Source organism: Mirounga leonina, unplaced genomic scaffold, assembly GCF_011800145.1.
Source record: "Mirounga leonina isolate KUSES-001 unplaced genomic scaffold, KU_Mleo_1.0 Mir_170, whole genome shotgun sequence".
NCBI lineage: Eukaryota > Metazoa > Chordata > Mammalia > Carnivora > Phocidae > Mirounga > Mirounga leonina.
In genome coordinates, this window is record NW_023270433.1 from 1,100,547 (window position 1) to 1,121,406 (window position 20,860).

Sequence of the window (20,860 nt, forward strand, 5' to 3'; positions counted from 1 at the left end):
TGCCAGCCGTGACCTGGACATCCAGCCAGGGCCCTCCTTCCACCCCAAGCCAAGCGCTAAGTGACCGATGCGGCCAGGCTGGCCGAAGGCTGAGTTGATGTGAGCACAATCGCCCTGTAGCTGCTCCTGGCGGCGGTGACGCACTGTTCCTGGCACCCAAAGCGGGCAGCCCCAGCCGCGCCCAGACGCCCGCCCCATTCCTACTGCCTCCACCCAGAATCTGTGTGTGCCCCTCAGGCCCGCAGAGCGAGGTCGCCTCCCGCCGGACCAGCCGGGTCTCCCCGCAATTGCCCCAGGGGACCCGAAGGAGCAGGTGGCCCAGGCGGCAGTCACTCGGGCGCGGTTCAGGGGCTCCTTTGTGTGGCCGCCGGGCTGCCAAGGAAGTCGCGTCCTTGGGTGGCCTTCGGAGCCACGCTTCTGGGTGAAGGGGCGTTGGGGATGTGGGGAACACAAGGCGGGGCGGGGCGGGGCGAGGAGGCCCAGACCGCGGGGGCGGCGCCAGAGCCCGAGCTTACCCGCCGCGCGGCTGCGGGGCCGGGCGCGGATCGCGCGGCCCGGAGCTAGGTGACCGGGCGGCGGGGGCAGGGGGAGTGTCGCGGGGCGGGGCGGGGCGCGCCTCACCTAGCCGCTTCCTGGGCGCGCTCGCTCCCCTCTCCGCCCCGGGCCGCCCCGCCCCTCCGCCGTCGCAATAAGGGGCGCGGGCGGGCGCGCGGGCGGAGGCCCGCGGTCGCCAGCCCACGGGTCGTCCTCGCGCCCGCGGCCGCAGGAGCCGAGGCCAGCGCCGTCGGGGCTCCGGGGACGCCGCCGCGGGGACGCGGTGCGGGCGTGGCGGGGCCATGGAGCTCTGGCCGTGGCTGAGCGCCGCGCTGCTGTTGCTCCTGCTCGTCGTGCAGCTGAGCCGCTCGGCCAGGTTCTGCGCCAAGATCACGCTGTACTGCGCGCTCTGCCTCTCGGCGTCCACGGTGGCCGCGGTCATCTGCCTGCTGCGCCACCACGGCCGGACAGTGGAGAACATGAGGCAAGGGGACCTGGGGCCCGGGGGGGAGCGGCGGGGCGGGGCGGGGCGCGGGGCCCGGGGGACGGCGCCGACCGGGGGGACAGCGGCGGGGCGCGAGGAGCGCGGGGGGGGCGCGGGGACAGCGGCGGGGCGGGGCGGGGCGGAGCGCGGGCCGCCGCCCGCTTCCGCTTTCCTAACTTTCTTCTCTCCGGTCCCTCCTTCCTGCCCCGCCTGTGGCTCTCGGGGCTCCCGGGCGGCGCGCGCGGGTCCGCGGGACCCCACGTCACAATGTGCCCGTGCGCAGACACCGAGGGACTTCAAAAGGTCTCGGTCTCCGGCGCCGCCGTCCTTCCGCCCCGCCAAGGGCCCCGCGGGACCCGCAGGGCGTTCGGGGCGCCGGCTGGGGGGTGGCGGAGCGGCCCTGGGCGGGCTGGGAGAGGCGCGGTCCTGCTCCACCCGCGGGGAAAGAGCGGGTCCGACTGCGGGGCTTGCCCCGGGGGGGGCTTTGCTGGAGCACCGCCCGGCCTGGAAGAGGCGCCTTAGAGCCCCGGGGGTCCCTGCCTTCTCTGCACCCCCCTCACCCACCCGCACCTGTGATCGCCCCTGGGGCGGACTTCCTTTCCTTCCCTGCGGGTCCTGCTAAGAAGGTAGGAGGCTCCTGAGTGGGAAGGGTGGGTTTGGCGCCTGAGGTCCAGCCTCAGGGTGGAAGGAAGGGAGGGGTGGCTGGAATTTTTCTGTGGACACCTCCCTGAGCTGGGCAGTATGATGTTATGGGCTGGTGGGTGGGGGGTAGGGAGGTCAGGCCCAGCTGAAGAGTGGGGGGCTCTTTGGGTCAGAGGCTGAGGGGCGGGGGCTTCCTCCTGCCCTGTCTCTCTGTGCCGGATCCCAGGGCAGCTGTTGGTAATACTTATCTCTGTGGCTTTTGCGACAGCTTCTTGGCTGTGGCCTGCCGTGAGGATACTGTGGTCCCTGAGGTCCCTGCCCCCTGTGTGGTTACAGGGCAGTGGGTGAGGGTTGCTGACTTCCCGCCCCCTCTGTCCTTGTCCATCCACACCAGCCGATGCTGCTGGGACTGGCCCACACGGCGTGGGCCCTCCAAGCCTTGTCTTTAGGGGTTTGTGGCTTTCCTACCCAGAGTAGGTGAGGACTCAGAGTGGAGCGTGCTCAGTGGGTCTGTGGTGTCCCCTGCCCAGCACCAGCATGGCCCGGGCCAACATCCCAGGGAGTGCGGCGGACCCCAGGGACAGCCCAGGTGTGGTCCTACTGGCTGTCTTCCCTGTGTGGAGTGCCCCTGGGGAGGGGAGGACCTGTTTGCAGGGCGTTCCTCAAAGCTGGGCCCCCACCACTCCAGGGCAGGGATGCCTGAGGCCATGCACGTCTCTGAAGGCCGGGCCTGAGTTGGGGTCCTGGAGTCCCCAGTGGGCAGCAGGAGCCCCGGCTCAGCACTTGCTGGGGGCTGGCCTCTGAGCCGGAGGAGGGGTGTGGGTTCCGGGACCCACAGGCCAGTGGGCTTCTTGGAGGTGGTGCTGCCCTCCTAGAGCCAGGCCTGGGACGGCATGTGTGGTTCTGAGGCGTCAGGAGGGGGAAGCAGGGGGGAGAATTGGCCCCAGAGCAGGCTTTCAGCAGAGGTGACAGAGCCAGGAGGTGACCCTCCTCTTCCCCCAACTGTGTCATCAGGTGGCCTCCTTACAAGCAGCTTCCTTGTCTTTTAAAAGGACTGACTCAGACTTCAAAGCTGCTTCCCAGGGGTCAAATCAGAAGTCACCAGGCCCTTTCTGATTTGGTGGCTGGACCTGGCAGGCTGGGGGGACAGGGAGGATGGGTGGAGGTGCCAGAGGGCTGAGCGGACGGGCTCCCTACCCCCTCCCTGCAGACCCCTCCGCGGAGGGGCTGGGACATGCCGTGGCCTCACTCAGCAGTCTTTCCCGGACCCCTGAGCACCCTGGCTGCTCTTCTTGCCAGCCCCGCCCTGACTTCTGGAAGGTGGCCCACCTCGCTCGACGCCACGGTGTCTACCTCACTGTGGGGCCGGGCATATTGTGTGCCTCATTCCTCTGATGAGGAGTTGGAGGTGCCAGCTGAAGCTAAGGCTTCCCGGCGGGGGGGGGGGGGGGGGGGGGGGTTGCCTGGGGGGCCAGAGCTAAGACGTGGCGGAGCTGGGGTGCAGACCCCCTGGGAGGGCCTCCAGAGTGCGTGCTTCGTACGTTCCCTCTGTGCCCGCCAACAGTAGGGGCGGTGGTGCTGACAGGGACTGGAGCCCTGGGCTTGGGGTGCCGGGAGCTCTGCCGGGGGCAGCCCTGCTCTGCCTCCTCCCCTGCTTTGCTGCCTTCCCCTGGAGCAGCAGGGGCCCCTCCCCACGGGGCTCTGGGCAGTGGCCCAAGGAGGCTTTTGCCTGTTGGACTCCAGTTCCGAGTGTGCAGGGAACAGTGATGGGAACAGAAGAGCTGACCCTCTGACCCACTGGGGGCCCGAGACCAAGGATCCCTCCCAGGCTGGTTGTGTTCTCCGGGCTGGGCTATGGTGGAGTATTAGGCCCTGTTTCCTCGCCCCACGAGGCAGATGCCCTTAGTATAGCCATTTGACAGAGACAAGGGTGAAGCCCAGCTGTGTGTGTGAGGATTAGGTTCGGCTGCAGGATCGGGACCCCTAGCGACAGCAGCTTCTCCACGAGACTTTCTCGTGCATCGAAGGAGACCGGAGGTGGGCGGCCCAGGTCCTGCAGAAGGTTCCAGCTTCTCCATCCTGTGGCTCCACCACGCTCAGGGGCCGGTATGCATCCACTACCGTGGCAGGGCCTCTGGGGGCTGGACTGCATGAGTCCATCGGAATGGCCAGGCCCTGGGTGGCAAGGCTCTTGGCTTCAAGGGAGGTGGGGTAGCGAGGCACTCCACTTGTGCAGCTCCTGAGGAACCTCAAAGAGGGAAGAATGGGCATTGTTTAGGCCAGAGACCAGGGGGCTTATCGATGCTGGGTGGGATTTGAACCCAGGACAGCCCAGCCTCTTAGCCAGAGCTGCCAGCTGCTGTGTGCTCCTGGGGGGTGCACGGATGGGGACGGAGTGCATTCAGGGAGCCCTGTGGCTCATGGGGGCTGGCAGGGGATCCCGGTTTTGCAGGAAAGTCTGCCTTTGTTTTTCTTGGAGTAGGATGGCCAGGGGCAGACTCCCTCCCCCGGATGTGCTATTGCAGGCCCAGAAACCAGAACTCCCCAGAGCCCTGGAGATCCTGGGTCAGGACTGAGGGCTTGCTGGCCCCTCCCCCTTCCGGCCCCCTGCTTTCACCCCATTGCCACACAGCCCCTCTTACCACCTCCGGGCTTCTGGGCAGCTCCTGTCCCCTGAGCAGATCAATGGCTCTGTGTGGCCTTCCTGGCAGGGCTGCCCCCAGGTGGGCCCCACCCGGAACCCCTGCTCTCTGGGGCACATCCAGAGGGGTCTGGCTGAGGACTGGCATGCCTCAGCTGAAACAGCTGCCCAGATCTGGGAGCAACCTAGCTCCAGGCCAGGGGCTGAGGGCAAAGGTCAGCAGGTGGCCACGGCCTGGCCTTGAACTTCCTTCCAGCTGCCTGGAGCCCGTGCTGGCTGGGGGAGGGGCGGGTGGCCTGGGGCACGTGTCCCGCCTACTTTGTGGATTCTTCTTATCTGCTTGTGACATCATCACTGTGGTTGCTCCCAGGGTCCCAGCCTCAACGGCTCAATCTCCACGCCCTTCCTCTTTTCACAGGCAGGAATGGAAGCTTAGAGGGGGTGGGGTCAAGGGCAATGCCCAAGGTCATGGCGAGCGAGCTCACCCAGAGCTTGGGAAGGGCCCGGGGGTCCTCAGGCTGAACACGGAAGGTCCAAGGAGGCTGGCTGACCAGAGTGAGCCTGGGCTCCCGTGGGCGCTGGAAGGATCCATGGTGTTTATAGCGCTCAGGTGGTCTCGGCGGTTCGTGACTGGGGTTAAATAGAGGGCTCCTGAGATCCAGGCAGGGCCAGCACGTCCCATCGGCTTGAGGAACGGTCCTGCTCTGGGGGCCTAGAGGTGGGAAAAGGTGGTACCAGTCACCCATCTGGCTGCTGGTGGGTGCTTCTGGAATGCTGTGCCAGGCACTCAACGCACCCCCAGGCCTCTTGGGCTTCAGGCGGCCTTGGCTGCACCCCGCTAGCCTCCCTGGGGATTTGGGGGCTAGAGGGGGTAGGGCGGCAGCCAGAGCTGTGTGCCCATGTCCCGGGGCCAGTGCCAGGGACACCTGCTCCAAGTTTTGGGGCCCTGGCTCCCGAGGGGGCAGCCCCCCTGAGCCCTGTGGCTGGTGGAGGGGCACTCAGGTAAGGTGGGCTGTGGGCACAGTGGGGCCCGTGCTCAGGATGGTGGAGGCTGCTGTGGGCTGGCTGAGGGCTGGCTGAGGGCACGGCGGCTTCCAGTCCTGCGGGGGCGCTGGGCGGGGTCTGCAGAGCCTCAGGGAAGGGGGAGGGATTTGCTTCTGCAATTCTGGAATGCCATCTTGCAGTCCTGGGTCTTCGCCCCATCCCACCCCACCTCCGGTATGCCCCTTGCCTGGCATTTTTCACTTGTTTTCCAAAAACCAGGTAAGGAGGTGGGTTCTGGCCCACCTTGGCTTCCCTGCTGCGTGACCTTGGGCAAGTCACTTAACCGCTTCGCGTAGGCCCCCCTCATCGGAGTGTCCCCACCTGGTGGGGTTGCTCTCTGAACAAAAAGTGAGGCTTCCTGTCCCGCCCTTGGCACATAGCGGGTGCTGCGCAGGCGTGGGGGATGGAGGTGTTCCCACCCGCCCCCCTCCCGACCTCCCGTGGGAAGTGCACTCCGCTCTCCTGGGCAAGGACCCCTGGCTTTCTGTCCCTGGCAGCCCATGGTCTGCAGGAGCCGCTGCAAAGCTTGGTTTGCTTCCTTCCACACTGAGGAAACTGTGAAAATGATGGACTTTCCTACCACTTTTACAAAAAACCTTGAAACTGTGTGACATCGGGAAAAGGACAGGTGGCTGGGCGTCCGCGTGCGTGCGGACTGCAGAGACTCCTTTGTCCCCTTGAGGACGACCACTGGCAGCCTGCCGTAGCCACCGCAGCTGGTGCGTGTTCTAGTCCGCGTGGACGCACTCCTCGTGTGAGTGTGCAGAGCACGCTGCTCCCTCCGGGCCGGCCGCCCTCGCGCTGCCCACTGCCGGGGGTCTGTGCACGGCATCTCCCATGGCCTATGGTCAATCCCTTATGTCAGATACACAAAGAAATCCAAACAGGAAAGAGAGAAGAGTCCTGGAGACGGATGGTGGGGACGGTCGCACAGCAGTGTGGGTGGATTTCACGCCACTGAACCGGACATTTAAAAATGATTAAAATGGGGCACCTGGGGGGCTCAGTCGGTTAAGCGTCTGCCTTCGGCTCAGGTCATGATCCCAGAGTCCTGGGATCGAGTCCCGCATCGGGCTCCCTGCTCGACGGGAAGCCTGCTTCTCCCTCTCCCACTCCCCCTGCTTGTGTTCCCTCTCTCGCTGTGTCTCTCTCTGTCAAATAAACAAATAAAATCTTAAAAAAAAAAAAATAAAGATCTTCAGTACAGGGCGCCTGGGTGGCTCAGTCGGTTAAGCGACTGCCTTCGGCTCAGGTCATGATCCTGGAGTCCCTGGTTCGAGTCCCGCATCGGGCTCCCTGCTCGGCAGGGAGTCTGCTTCTCCCTCTGACCCTCCCCCCTCTCATGCTCTCTCTATCTCATTCTCTCTCTCAAATAAATAAATAAAATCTTTAAAAAAAGTGATTAAAATGATGGGGCGCCTGGGGGCTCAGTCAGTGAAGCATCTGCCTTCCGCTCAGGTTGTGATCCCGGGGTCCTGGGATCGAGTCCCGCGGTGGGCTTCCTGCTCGGCTGGGACTGCTCACGCTCTCTCTGTGTCAAATAAATAAAATCTTTAAAAAATGATTAAAAAGATAAATTCTATGTGACACATATTTTGCCACAATTTTGAAAGAGGGAAAGAGAAGCCAGCAGATGCCTCCAGCAGAGAAGGCGGTCCGCATCCAGGTGTGGCTGGGGTCCTCCGCGGCAGGTAGGGGTCGCTCGCGACCGGCCAGTGCTGCATGGGGTGTCCAGGTCTCCGCCCCAGCAGGCTGTGGATCCGACCGCTACTTCGCCTCTCTCCCTAGCGGGGGACCTTCAGACGGTTTCAGATTTTTCTTTTTTTTTTTTAAGATTTTATTTTTAAGTAATCCCTATCCACCATGTGGGGTGAGATCCCCCATGTGGGGCTTGAACTCACAACCCTGTGATCAAGAATCGCAGGCTCTACCGTAGGAGCCAGCCGGGCGCCCTTCAGATTCTTCTAATTCAGACCACACGTGAGGATTGCAGGCCTGCCTCTCATAACTGCCTTAGGATCAGATCCTGGAAGAGGGACCAGATTTCTTTCTTTTTCTTCCTTCCTTCCGTCCGTCCATCCTTCCTTCCTTCTTTATAAGATTTATTTATTTATTGGAGAGAGAGAGAGAGCACAAGCCGGGGGAGCAGCAGAGGGGAAGTGGACTTCCCACTGAGCGCGGAACCCGGAGCCCGACGTGGGGCTCGATCCCACGACCCTGAGATCACGACCTGAGCCAAAACCAAGAGTGGACGCTCAGCCAACTGCGCTACCCATCCGCCCCGGGACTGGATTTCTGCACGGCTTTGCCCAGGTGCTGCCAACCTGCCGTCCCCTGGCGGCTGTTCCCAATATCCGGGCCAACCCCTCGTGTTACCGGTCTTTTCTTTCGGACCGAGCCAACCCAAAGGATGAAAACAGGGCTCTTGTTTCGATGTGCATTGCTTTGATTTCTAGTGAGAGTGAAGATTTTTCATGTTTATTGGACATTTCCATCTCTCTCCTTTATAAAGTGCCGGCCGTGCCCTCTCCTTGTCCCTTCAAGCCTCACAGTGACTGAGAAGCTGTCTTTGTAGATGAGAAACGGGGCCCCACAGAGGTGAAGCAGCCAGTCAGCTCGCTCAGCCTGTATCCAGGGCCTGCTGGGACACAGGTCCCAGGGCGGGAAGGGACAAATGGGCAGGTCTGGCCTGAGCAGGTCGAGGCTGGCAGGTCCAGGGAAGGATGGCCAGTCTAATCGTGCGAACGCGCCTCCCTGAGCCTCAGTGTCCCCATCTGCAGCATGGGATGATGGGAGAGCTGCCCTCCCACGGGGGTTCTGTTCTGTGAAAGGGGCAGCTGAGTGAGAGGCTGTCCAGAAGGACAGATCCTGAGGGATCCACTCCCAGGAGGCCTGAAAGGAGTCGGATCCACAGACGCAGGGGGCAGGGGCTGGGGGAAGGGGGTCCGTGTGTAACGGGACAGAGTCCAGTCTGGGAAGAGGAGCATGTTCTGGGGACGGATGGAGGGGACGGCTCAGCGTGCATGTGCTGACGCCCCTGAGCTGTGCACTGGACAGCAGTTAGAAGGGTACATTTTGGGTCATGTGCATTTTATGACAATTTAAAAAAAAAAAACGGAGTCTGGCTTTGAGCCAGTACTGAGTCTGCTGTCTTAAGGGCCATCTCCGGGCCTGGGGCAGTTACTCACCCTTGTGTATAAAATGGGAAATCCCTCCCTTGCCGTGAACGCTGTTGAGGGGCTCAGATACCTGAGGGGCTGGGGGTGCTGCCCAAACCTGTGAGAAGTGGAACAGTTCTGGGTCACTGGTGGGTCAGCCACCCACAGGGGATGGGGCGGACTGGGGCCCTGCGGGGAGTTAGAGGGCTCGGAGCCTCGCCCTGCAGGCTGGCCCCTACTGGAGCCCGTCCCAGGTAGAGCCCTCGGCCCCGCGGCGTCCTCCAAGGCCAGCAGCGCCTGCAGACCCATCCCTGCGCCCATAGCCACTCACGCCCACCTGTGCTGCTTGGAGGCAGCCCCCGAAGGTCGCCGATGCCCTAGGGCAGCCCCCTGCAGGCGCGGGGGCTGGAAGGGCGTGGACCTCCAAGCGGGGGAGGCCCAGGCCCCTCACACCCTGGCTCCCCTCCTCTGCCTTCCCCTGGGGCAGGTCATTTGCGCTCTGTAGGCCCGGGAGAAGGGGACGGTGGGATTGCTCAGTAGGACAGGGGTGAGGGGTGCAAGCCCAGCCTGGGCGCGCTCCTCTCATCACGGGCGGCGCTCCCGCTTGTTCCTGAGCAGTCGGCAGCCCCTGCGAAGGTCTCCACTTGCTGTGGATGCCTTCTTCCCTGTGTGGCACTGCCCTGCAGGGTCTCCTTCCCCAGAGCCTGCGGGTGGGGGCCCCCCTCCTCTGCAGGGGTGCAGGGATCCCTCTCTCTGTTGGGTTTTATTTTATTATTTTTTAAAGATTTTATAAGTCATCTCGCCACCTAACGTGAGGCTCGAACCTATAACCCCGAGATCAGGAATTGCACGCTCCCCCGACTGAGCCAGCCGGGCGCCCCTCCACGTAGGGTTTTTCGTTGCTGACAGCCGAGAACCAGACCTAGCCCAGCCCTCCGGGGGCTCTCAGCCTCCAGTCCCCTTGCAGCTGCCCCGGATGAGCCCGCAGGGGTGTGGGCTGAGGGCAGGGCCGCACGGCAGGTACTCGCCAAGCAGATGCAGCAGAGGACGGCCTCCCCTTTGCCAGGTGTCCACCCCTGGAGGCTTCGCACCTTTCTGTCCGTGATCTTCCCTGTTCCCACCAGAGTGGCAGGAGACCCAGCCGCACTCGCTGACCCCTTGAGGGACAGGACCTGATGGCTCCTGGAGGGGAAGGTGAACTCGGGGTCCCGCCAGCTGCCCACGAAGAGGGCCAGCCGGGGCTCCGTCTGCTGGGTCTGTTCCAGGCCAGAGCCCAAGACGGGGTGCAGGGCAGGGGGGCCCTGCTCACTGACATTCTCTCTTCTCAGGATCATCAGATGGTTTGTCTCAAAGTTTAAGTACATATTCGGCCTTCGTTTTGAGATAAAGGGTCTCCAGAAGCTGGAGGTGGACCACCCCTGTGTCATCATTTCTAACCACCAGAGCATCCTGGACATGATGGGTAAGCCAGGGCGCAGAGGGGTTGGTGGGAGAGCTGGCCCTTCCTGGCTGCAGGCCCGGCCTGGGACACTGCCCTGGTCTCTTGTGGGGAGAGGGAGGGGTGCTTCAGAGAGCTGGATCCTGGGCCCAGATGACCTGGGAAAGCGGGGCTGACCCAAGCCAGGGGGACCCGTGCCTCCCTCCAGCCACATGACAAAGCTGTGTGTGCCTGATGCTGGGTACGGGGCTCTGCCATCCTCACCCCAGCGGCTGGGAGCTCGGCTTCGCCGCTCCCTCTACAGGCGGGAAGCAGGCCGAGAGGCCACATGACCTGGCCGGGTGGCCAGTGGGAAGGCATGACCCCGCCCAGGCCTGTTGGTGGTCCAGGCACAGGGCTGGCTCTCTCCTCCTTGGGGAGGTGGCTGCCAGGCTCTGAGCCTGACCCCTCCTGCCTGGTGCCCGTGGCCACCTGCAGGCCTGATGGAGGTCCTACCTGAGCGCTGCGTTCAGATCGCCAAGCGGGAACTGATCTTCTTGGGGCCTGTGGGCCTGATCATGTACCTCGGGGGCATCTTCTTCATCAACCGGCAGCACTCCAGGACTGCCATGACCGTGATGGCCGATGTGGGCAAGCGCATGGTCGGGGAGAACGTGAGTGTGGGGCTGGGGGCCTGCTTGGCGGTAGGTGCCCAACAGCACCTCAGCCCCCTGCCCGTGGAAATGTCGGGAGCCGAGCCTCCGCATCCGCGCATTCGCGGTGGTGGCCTCAGCTGACAAGGGAGCTCCTTAGGAGGGGGCGGCCCAGCGCCCCCCACCCAGCTACAGCTGCCTCCTGTCTCCCCCACAGCTCAAAGTGTGGATCTACCCTGAGGGCACGCGGAACGACAATGGAGACCTGCTACCTTTCAAGAAAGGCGCCTTCTACCTGGCGATCCAGACCCAGGTGCGCCAGGGCGCCGCCCTCCTAGTGGGGCAGGGAAGCGGGTCCAGGTTGGCTTAAAGCCGAAGGTGACGGCCTGGTCAGGTTGGGGCCACTGGGGCTCGGGGACCCCCTCCCACTGGGCGGGCACAGGGCCTCCTCACCTCTCCAACACCGGGTTTCTGACCTGCTGGGAGGGCTGTTCTTTGGGCCCCTTCGCCCACTCTGAGCGCCAAGGCTGGTGCTGATCGGGTCCAGCACCCAGCTTCGGCAGACCCCTTGGTAGCTGGCCAGCAGGGGTCCCCAGGGGAGGCAGCGGTGACAGGCCTACTTACTGGGCTCTCTGGGGAAGGCTGAGTGCTTGCCTGGTCCTGCAGAACCGTGGGCTGGGGCCAGATGAGCAGGGCCTGGGGGGCGGCCCGCACAGAGCGAGCTGGGACTCTGCGGTGGGCCCCTCTACTTTCCTGGTCCTTGAGCTCCAAGGTGCCCTTTGTCCCGGGAGGTGCTTGGGGGTGACGTCCGTAGAACTGGGGGTGCATCCATCCCCGGGGCAGTGTCTCCTGGTGGCTAAAGGGTGCTCTGTCCCACTCCTGGTCCTGTGTTGGGGGAGTTCGTGCAGGGAAAAGTCATCATCTGCAGTCGGGGGGAGGGGCTTTCGTCCTGCCCGGTTGGGGTCTGGGCGGTGCCTGGCAGGGGTCTGCTCTTGGCCCTCCACCTGGCACAGGTGGCCTCTAGCGCCCCCTGCTGTCTGGTCCTGAGCAAGGCCGGGCGAGCCCTCCTTCCAGAGGCTCCCAGCTCACGCCCCTGTGGGGTCGTGGAAGCAGCAGGTGAATGGGGTGGAGGAGCCTGGGCTTTGAGCTCTCACCCCCTGGGCCTGCGGCCCCTCCAGCTGGGAGGTGGAGGGCACCCCTGCCGCATACCTGGGGCTGATGTCCTTTCCTTTTGCTGGTGGTATGGGACATGGGGCTCGTGGGAGAGGAGAGAGGACGCTGCAGAGGCTCTGGTGGGGCTGGGGTAGCGCAGCCTCAGCCAGGAGACTGGACAGCATTCCCTGTCCTCTCCGCTCCCCTCCTCCCTGTCTCCCCGGGGGCCTCCCAGCCTGTCGCCTCCCTGTGTTCCAAGCCTGTGCCCCTGCTGGTACCAGGGAGAGGCTCCCTGACTGCCAGGGTTAATGATCACCCCCAGGGGCCGTTTCTGACCCTGGTGTCTTCCAGGAATACCAGCAGACCCTGTCCCCTCCCTGGCTACAGCTGCCCCCTGCCTCCCCAGGATGGGGGAGGGGTGGGCAGAAGGACCTCAGTAACCTCCAGCTAAACTGTACGGGGCCCTGCCCCCCCGCGCAAACTTAGGACCCAGTGGGGGCACAGATGTGGGTCATAGGGACATGTGCCGGCCAGGAAGGCTTCCTGGTGAAGGGGATGCTTGAGTGATGATGTGTAGGATGAGTTCATGGAATGCTGGGGGCAGCTATAGCCGGGGAGGGGGCAGGGCCTGCTCGTTTGCTTGCAAGACACCAGGGTCAGAAACGGCCCCTGGGGGTGATCATTAACGCAGGGCATGAAAGGTGTCCCAGGCCCCGGGGTCATGCGTGGAAGGGGCCTGAGGCAGGTCACCTTGCCTGTCCTGTAGCCGCAGGCACTCCCGGGACCTCGTTAGGCAGAAGGCAGGCAAGTGGCAAGGCAGGGCTCCCCCCACCAGCTCATCCTTGGGGCTCAGGGTGGGCTGGGGTGGGCTTCCGTGTGTCCTCAGGCGCCACGGCTCTGTCCACAGGTGCCTATCATCCCCGTGATATACTCCAGCTTCTCCTCCTTCTACAACCCCAAGACGAAGCTCTTCAGCTCAGGTAGCACCCCACCACCTGGGCACACCCGCGGGCGAGTCTCATCCTCAGTCACGGGGATGCCCAGGCCCCTCGTAGGGTAGTTCCCCTTTCTGGGTGGTTCCTGTAGGCCAGTGATCATTTGGTGAGGGAAGGAAGGAAGGGATCTGGAATCCCAGCAGAGGGAGGGTTAGGTGCCTGAGTTCACACGCATAGGCCCAAGCTGGGCAGCAGCCTCCCGGGTACCCCCATGCCCACCAGCCGTGGAGCTTGGGGCCACTACCCTTCCGTCCAGATCCCGAATGTGGGTACCTGGTGCCTGGGTAGGAAGGTGGGGTCAAAGGTTGAAGGGCAGAGGGGCGGGGAGGGGAGGAGCCAAGCTGTGTCCCCCCGCCCCCCATATCTGAGACTCTTGGCCCCCCAGACCATGGTGGAGGATGGAAGTAGAATGGTGGGTGTGGGTGCCTGGGAGGAGGCAGGGGGCACCTTCTGGGGGAGGAAAGTTCTGTACCTTGGGTGGAGCTCGCAGGGGAGTATACAGCTGTCAGAACCTACCAAGCGCGGACTCAGGAGCTCTGGGTTTGGTTGTACTGATTATTCTCAGTTAAAAACCAACCACCTGAGACCAGGGTGTCCAGGGACGGCCGGTAGGTGGCCGAGGAGGAGGAGGAAGGGGGTTCAGCTGGTGCCGGAGCAAGGACAGGCCGCAGCTTGGGCGCCAGGACAGTGGGCACGGGTGGGGGCCCCAGGCCACTGATGCTCTGCCCCCAACAGGAACGATCAAGGTGGAGGTGCTGGATGCCATCCCCACCAGTGGTCTCACTGTTGCCGATGTCCCCAAGCTGATGGATACCTGCTACCAGGCCATGAGGACCACCTTCCTCCGCATATCCAAGACACCCCAGGAGAACGGGGATACTGCAGGGCCTGGTTGCCAGCCAGCCCAGTAGCCGAGGCCTGGGGTGGGGCAGGACCTGGGGACAGGATGGGGCGGGCCGGGGACAGGGCCTGGCTGGAGAAGGGACAGAGGGACCTCTTCCCCTGCCCCGGCTGCTAAATATCACTGTGTCCTGCTCCCGAGGATCCCCCCGCTTTCATTCGGGCCCTGGATGCAGGAGGCTGCCTCCTGTCATTGGCTCGGATGTCCCCCCAAAAGGAGAGTCAGCTGGAACCTTCCCTCGAAGCCCACACTTGTGCCTCTCGGACTCGGGAGCAGGCGAAGGACCAGCTGGGCCGACAGGCAGGGCCTCGGGACGAATGGCCAGGGCTGAGACGCTCCACCCTCCTGCCCGGGCCTGTGGGGCGTGGAGGCCGGCTGGGCGGCCGGCCCTCTGGGAGAAACGGGACTCTGCGGGGGGGTAGGGGGGGCGGCTGGACACCCGGTCTTGTGCAACCTGGGCCTCAGGGAGAGCCACACAGCAGAGGTCCTTGCTCCGCTGGCCTTGGGAGCAAGCCGGCCAAATAGGCACTGCACGCCGTCAGTGTTTTTTAATAAATGAACCCTCGGAAGCACCTGGTGAGCTGTGGTCACTCGGGGTGGGCGGGGCGGTACAGCGCTCAGGGCTGTCCTCGCCGCCTCCAGGGAGCACTCCATGCCCCCTGCAGTGCCCCCCTCCAGGACCAGGCCCGCGATCATCCTGCGGTAGTTTTCCGGGGGTGGGGATGTCCCCTGAACTGGGCGGCGGGCACGCTGGGGGTCAGCTTTGCTCTCTGGCCGCTGGCCGGAGCTTATCACCGAGAGGCCAGACTCGCCGTCACAGAAACCACCGGCTCTAGCCCCTTGTGGAGAGGGAGGACCAAGAGCCCGTGTAGGAGGAGGGCCCAGTGTGGCTGAAGCCCTCCTCTGTGCCCCACGGCTGCCCCTCTGCCCTCCTGCCAGCCAGCAGGTGGCCCCCCCATCAGCCTCAGGATGCCCTCCAGAATCCACCAAGGACACAGCAGCGCCTGAACCTTCATTTTATTCTGACACGGAGCAGAGGTGCCCCCAACATGCTGCCCGGCGAGCAAGACCCTCGTACCTCCCCTGAGCCACGGCCCCCCTCACTGGTGCTGGCCGGGCTGGGGCTGGATCACACCCAGGGGGACCCCTCCTCCTGCCCCGCCTTGGCGCGAAGTCCCCCTCCGGCCCGACCTAGCGCAGTGGGCAAGGCTCCCAATAGCCAGGGCCAGGGGCCTGGGCCGCCTGTTACAGCTCCTTCTCGCAGGAACCTGCGGACGGACAAAGGGCTGAGGTCAGAGGCCGCGGCTCCCCACCACCTTCCTTCCCCCAGGTCCCAGGCTCCCGGGTGGCACTCACAGGACCCCAGCTGCTCCTCCAGGAGGGAGATCTGCTCGCTCAGAGAGTCGATGCGGTCCAGCTGCTGGAGGGAATGCGCCAGGAGGCTGCTGGGGTCCGGGAGCCCATGCTCCAGGGCCCTCGAGGCCAGGCTATGTAGCGGGGCCAGCACCAGCTGCAGCTTCTGTGGGCGGAAGGGACCCTCTCTGTTCCACAGGCTTTCAGGGAACCCTGTGGCCTGTAAGGGCTCTGCAGGGCCCTGGACGTCCACCAGAGGGAGCATCTGTGCCAGGAGAGCCGGGGGGCACGGGCCAATGGACACCTCGTGACCGGCCCTGCAGTGGTCCCCAAAGCCTGGGGTCCCGGGTCAGAGGGGCTGGGGGGGAACCAGAGCTTCCAAGGGGTCCTCAGGCCAACGGCCCCATAGAAAGGCCGCAGGGACAAAGGTAGGTAGGGGTGGGCTGGACCTGGCTTCAGGCACTCTGCTGCCTGTGGGGGGCACGGCCAAGCTTGGCCCTCCTGTCCTGGGGCCCCCGGGCTTGCTAGCCCTGCCCGGCCTGGGCTGTCAGTGCCCAGGAGGCCTCCTTCCTGGGGCCACCCCCACGGAACCCCACAACCACCCTGAGGGTCTGAGCTACACCACAGGAGACGATGGGCGGGGGGCAGGCCTCACCTGCTCCAGCACGTCCACCCTTGACCGAAGTCTCTGCACTTCCTCCTCGACTGCGCTGTCCACGCCTGGGGAGATCCCAGCCCTGATCAGGCAGGCCCCGCTCCACACCCCACACCCCAGGCCGGCTTCTCCCCACGCAGAGGCCTCTCGGCCTCGGCCAAGCGCGGGGCACAGCCGTGGAGACCGGGCTCAAGACCCACGCCCATTCTAGGCAGTGAGGCTGGCCTGAGGTCTGGCAGGCGGCCCGGCCACGTCAGCAGGCCCTGACCCGGCAGGTGCGCCCTGCCCCGCCCCTCGGCGCCAGGGTCCCCGCGGTGCTGAGCCGTCCAAGCCGAGGTCCACGTCGAGCTCTTGGTGCCAGGCTGCCGACAGCGCATTATTACTCACGGTACGAGTTTGAAGTGTCACAGCGCGTACCAAAAGTAATAATGTCCCGTCGTCAGCGGAGGTGTGGCGTCTCCTGGCTGTGGGGGCAGGGACACGGAGAGGACCCCGGGGCATGTCTTCCCCTCTCCCGGCTGAGATGAGCCCCCTCTCGGCAACCCTCCCCCACAATGCCCCCAAGGAAGCAGCGCCCATCTGTCCCCTGGGGAAGATCCCCACTTAGGCCCGGGTCAGGGAGATGGCCTGCAGCCCAGGGCGGGAGGCCTCCGGCAGCCCCCACTGCACCCAGCGCAGACGTGCAGGGTGATGCCCACCCCCTCCCCAGGCCCTGCCCGGCCCTCCTCCCAGGCATGGCAGCAAGGATGGGGGGGCATGTGGGAAGTTTACCTGTTGTGGGGTTCGGGGCTACCCTGGGGGCCCCTGTCTTGGGCAGGCAGAGCACACCATCTGCAGATGGGCTGTGCCCTTCCCAACACCAGCACCAGTAACTACCCGCGGTGTTGACGCAGTGCTGGGGACAGGTGCCCCCTCCAGCCCTGCACTCGTCCACGTCTGCAGAAAAAGGGGTGTCAGCTAGGAAGTGGCACCCACACTGAGCCCCCTCAACACCCGCCTGTTCATGGGCCACCCCCGACACCCAGCAAGGGGCCCAGAGGACCCTTCCCCTCCGGGAGGACGGGAGGCAGCCTCACCTGTCTGGCAGGTGTCACCCTGCCATCCTGCAGGGCAGTGACAGCGGCCTGGCTGGACACAGCTCCCTCCGTTCTGGCACGGTGGCTGGCATATTGCTGTTGAGGGGGAGGCCTGTCACAAATGGAGGGGGGTCCCCAGGGCCCTGCAGGGGGCAGCTGGGGAAGGCCCTGCACCTCTCACCTGCTCCACAGGCCCTGGGGAGCCCGTCGGTCCTCTTCCAGCCGGGGCAGCAGGCGTAGCGAGGCCTGGGGGCGGCGGGCCCAGGGCTGCGGCGGTAGGCAGTCCTGTAGACGGTCCTGTGGGGTGGGTAGGGCAGGGGGTCATCAGCAGTACGGGCCAGGCTCCCCAGTTCCTCACCCCACCTTCCCTCCCTGGGCACTGGGCCCCTGGACGCCAAGGGCGCTCCCTACCAGCCCTGCTCAAGCCATGGGCAGCCTCCGCGTCCTGGACTCCCGGCCCCTCCCCTGCGCAGGTGGGGAAGGGGCACTCACTAATGGGGCTTTACCGACCCCTCCTTGGCCTGCCGGCTTAGTGGAAGGGGCAGGGAACAGGGCCCCACCCCCTCCGCCCCCACCTTCTTGGCCAGCAGGGGGATATCCCACAGGAAGGTCTCCGAAAACCCCACAGACCACGAAATCTCTTTAAGCCACGTTTCCACAGCTGAGCGCCGGAGGAGACCCACGCCCCTCATGCTGGCGGTCGGCTGGGCGCGGGGCGGCCTGGGGGTGTGGCATTACAGTCCCCACCTGTGACCATCAGGGGCTGTCATGGGGGGAGGGGTGCCCACCGGAGCTCAGGGGCAGGTTCTGGCGAGGCAGGGATCATCTCAAATGGATAAGAACTTACAGCCAGCACCCCGAAAGCAGAGGGTAGCGGACAGGCTGGGCGAGCCCCGCAAAGATGAGGGTGGAGGAGCAGGACGGGATGACGTCTGAGATTACTACAGCCACATCCTGGGACCGAGACTGCCTGAGTCAAAACAGGCATCAGCCTCCGCCATCCACTTGGACGTGGGCCCGGGTTTCCCACCTTGGGGTGCATGGCCCTCCTGGGGCTCAGGGCTGATGTGTGGCAGGCGGGGGAGCTGCAGGGGGCAGGGGGCGCTCACCGGTAGGTGCTGCAGGCTCGGTGCCCGTCACAGGTGGTGAGGAAGGGTTGGTACACTCGCTGCACGAAAGACTCTGACTCGGGGCCCCTGGGAGCCCCGACGGCACACACCCTGCGGCTAAAGAGGTGGGAGCACCAGCAAGTCAGTCCCACAGCTCCCAGCCCAGAGCCCAGAGCCTTCCAGCCCTGGAGCCAAGGGAGCCAAGAATCTGGGGAAGGGGCTTCCCGGCGTCACCACAGGAAGGACCCTCAGCAAGAACCGCAAGGAAGAGCCATGCCCCCCACCCCCAGTCCTGGGGGTGGCCTGAGGGCTCCTGGCTGCCCACCCCCACCGCGCAGCACCCAGAGCCCGAGTCCCCCACGCTCTGACTCACCCAGGCCGGAAGACGTGCTCAGTGCCACCCACTGCCAGCACCAGGAACCACACCAGCAGCAGCTCCCTGGAGGTGAACATGGCCCGTGTCTGCAGGGGGGATGGCCTTCTCCTCAGGGGGGCCTGAAGCACAAGGCACCCCCATAAGCCCCTCTGCAGATCCCTCCTTGAGCCCGTGCCTCTGGCAGAGCCCGGTCCCTGGCTCTGGGACACCTGCCCAGCTCAGCCGCTTTGCTAGGGCCTCCCACTGCAGCCTCGTGCCCGCAGGAGCCCCCAAGGGCCGTGGCAGCCGCCCCTTCCTCCCACCGCCTCACAAGGGAGGCCAGCCCTCTGGCCCACACAAACAGCCCAGAACCCCAGAAGGGCGAGGATGCAGCAGCTTGGTCTGGGTGAGCCTGAAGGCAGCCGCAGCTCCAGCAACGTTCACTTGGGAAGGTGGGGGCCCAGGGGAAGCCTCTGGACCAGTTCTCCCTCCCCTGGCTGGGTTTAGTGCCCTCGTGTCGTGGCAGGGTGGTCTCCCAGCCCAGTTCTGCCGACCGGGTGGTAGTGGGCCGAGCTGGAACCCAGCCCAGATGGCTTGGTCCTTCTGGCCTTCAGTGTCCTCATCTGCCAAATGGGGAGCCAGCCACGGGGGTGGCATGGGAGTCTATGAGGGGGTGCAGGAGCTCAGCATGAGGGGCCATATGGTCCTTCTCAGAGTGCGGCAGAGCCTGCGTGGGAGGGGGTCACCCTACCCTGGGGTCTGACTGGTCTGCTCCAGGGCTCCTGGGACCGGGTGGGGGGGAGGGGCCTGGAGCAGCCCTCCCCACCCCACATGCCAGTGGAGCCAAATGCCATCCCTCTCTTCTGGGGATGGACGCCAGGGACCCGGGAAAGCATTCCTGGGAATGTGGGAAAACCCAGCCCAGAATTAATGGTCCGCAACGTGCCGAGGGGCCTGTGAGGTGGGGGGAGGGGGAGGTGTCCACATGTGCGGCCAAGCATCTGGGGAGACGGGGCGCTCCAGGCACCGCACCCGAGGCCCCCAGGGGGCGGGGTTCCGCCCAGGTGGGCAGCCCCTGGCCCTGCAGGGCATCCAGCAGGAAGGACATGGAAGACAGCTGGACTTCCGTGTGGCAGGAGGTAGAATCAGGGTAGGGTCGCCCCCTTCTCTGGGACTCGGTTTTCTCAAAGACACCACTACGGTCTCAGAGGCCCCTCCAGCTGACAGCTGGTCCCATCAAGAGTGACCCCCGTGAGCCGTTGCTGAGCCCTCAGGCCTGCCAAGCCCAACCCCCAGGGGAGAGTGATACCACGATGGGTCTGCGCAGTCGGCTGGGAGTGGGGTCCTTGCTCTGGCCCACGGCCCCATGTGAGGCAGCTGGAGGAGAGTCCTCCCTGCACCCCCTGTTCACTGTGGTGGCCCAAGAAGGGAAGCCAAGGTGTTGGGACTTAGTTTGGGGGCAGGGGCATGTCCTGTGAGCCAGCTTGGGAAGAGGACCTCTGGGAGTGGACCCTGGGGGGTGCACACTATTAGGGGGCACTCCTGGGGGTCTAGGCAAGAATTGAAGGGATGGGAACAGGTGACACTGGGGAGCAGACCCTGGGAAGGCAGAGGTGGCCCCAGGGCCCGGGGGGCTGGGCAGAAGCACATGTGCTTGCTTGCACTCGGTGCCCCGTTGGGGGAGGCTCATCTCTTGCAGATGTGTAACTGTCCCCCCCCCCCCGCCCCTCCAGGTATCCACCCCAGCACCTCCCCTACTCATTGACAGCGGCGTCAGAGGGGATCATGCGTTGAGAGAGGAGCGACTCAGTATTTTAAGCCAGGCTTTCTCCGGGGCCACCGGAGGCCCATGGCACTGCCCAGCCTGTGCTGGGCTGGCAGAGTCTCATTTCCCTTTGCAGCCCAGCTGGGGCGGGGGTGGCCGCAGCGCCTCAGGTCGGTGAGCAGTACTGTCCCATCCTCCCCGAGGGTCAGCAGGAGCCCAGCCCACCACCTTCCCTCCCACCTGCCCGCGCTGCGTCCCCGCAGCGCCCACCCCGGAGGGCTGGGTCCGCAGAAGGAGGGGCCTGACTCGCCGCAAAGCGGCGGCCGGGGCTCCCCCCTTCCAGCGGGAGGGGTGGTCTGGACGTTAGGACCCTGGGAGGACGGAAAGGCGGGGTGACAGGACATTGGGGAAGCGTCCTCTCCGCCGCCGGCCCCAAGCCTCCCCTCCCCCTGCACGCCGATCTGTGGGGTGGGGGTGAGGATGGAGAGAGACACGGGGTCTGGGGCCTGCGAGGCCCTGAGCCGGGCCCTGGGGGACGCTCAGGGCCCGCACGCGGGTGAGGGGCTGCGGCGCCCCCGGCCCCGGCCCCCCGCGCGGCCTGGCTCGTCGCCTGTTACCGGCAGGGGGCGCCCTTTCCGAAGGCCGCTGGGCCCATTCTCCGGACCCGGCGCCGGATCCGGGCAGGGCTGGGGGTCGTGTCCCCGCGCGGCAGCCCCGGCGCCCCCGGCCCGCTCACCTCTCGGCTCCCCGCGGTCGCTCCGCGTCGCCCCCCAGCTCCGCGCGCGCCCAGGCCCCCGACCACCCCGCCCCCAGCGCGCGGCGAGCAGACCCCGCCCTCGGCGCTCCCCGCGCCCCCCGGCCCGGCGCTCGCTCCCTCCGCACTCACCGCCCGAGCCGGGCGCGCACGCGCCGCCGCCGCCGCCGCC

At 65.4% G+C, this 20,860-nt stretch overlaps 2 protein-coding genes across 10 annotated transcripts in view; one reads left to right on the forward strand and one right to left on the reverse strand.

The window, feature by feature from the left end:
• The first annotated feature begins 686 nt into the window (after positions 1-686).
• On the forward strand, positions 687-14,193 carry AGPAT2 (1-acylglycerol-3-phosphate O-acyltransferase 2). Its single transcript, XM_035015434.1, has 6 exons — positions 687-1,018; positions 9,832-9,965; positions 10,419-10,594; positions 10,791-10,886; positions 12,633-12,705; positions 13,456-14,193. The coding sequence occupies exons 1-6, from the start codon at positions 837-839 to the stop codon at positions 13,629-13,631; spliced, it is 837 nt and encodes a 278-aa protein (XP_034871325.1). The 5' UTR covers positions 687-836; the 3' UTR covers positions 13,632-14,193.
• Positions 14,194-14,621: 428 nt separating this feature from the next.
• The window catches only part of EGFL7 (EGF like domain multiple 7), a 9,362-nt gene continuing 3,123 nt past the window's right edge, over positions 14,622-20,860 (reverse strand). The window contains exons 1-10 of one of the 9 annotated variants that reach the window (XR_004681177.1): positions 18,724-19,404; positions 18,188-18,309; positions 17,815-17,931; positions 17,553-17,675; positions 16,887-17,002; positions 16,706-16,801; positions 16,401-16,565; positions 15,630-16,093; positions 14,978-15,140; positions 14,622-14,889 (exon numbers count right to left, since the gene is read on the reverse strand). Coding sequence is in view for 3 of the 9 variants with exons in the window: in XM_035015430.1 (XP_034871321.1) it covers positions 14,867-14,889; positions 14,978-15,140; positions 15,630-15,694; positions 16,401-16,565; positions 16,706-16,801; positions 16,887-17,002; positions 17,553-17,675; positions 17,815-17,931; positions 18,188-18,267 (948 nt within the window). In the remaining 6 variants the exon portion in view is untranslated. Of the gene's footprint in view, positions 14,890-14,977; positions 15,141-15,629; positions 16,094-16,400; positions 16,566-16,705; positions 16,802-16,886; positions 17,003-17,552; positions 17,676-17,814; positions 17,932-18,187; positions 18,310-18,723; positions 19,405-20,860 lie in introns of those variants that run through there. The other 8 variants (XR_004681179.1, XR_004681178.1, XR_004681180.1 and 5 more) reach the window with 8 other exon arrangements.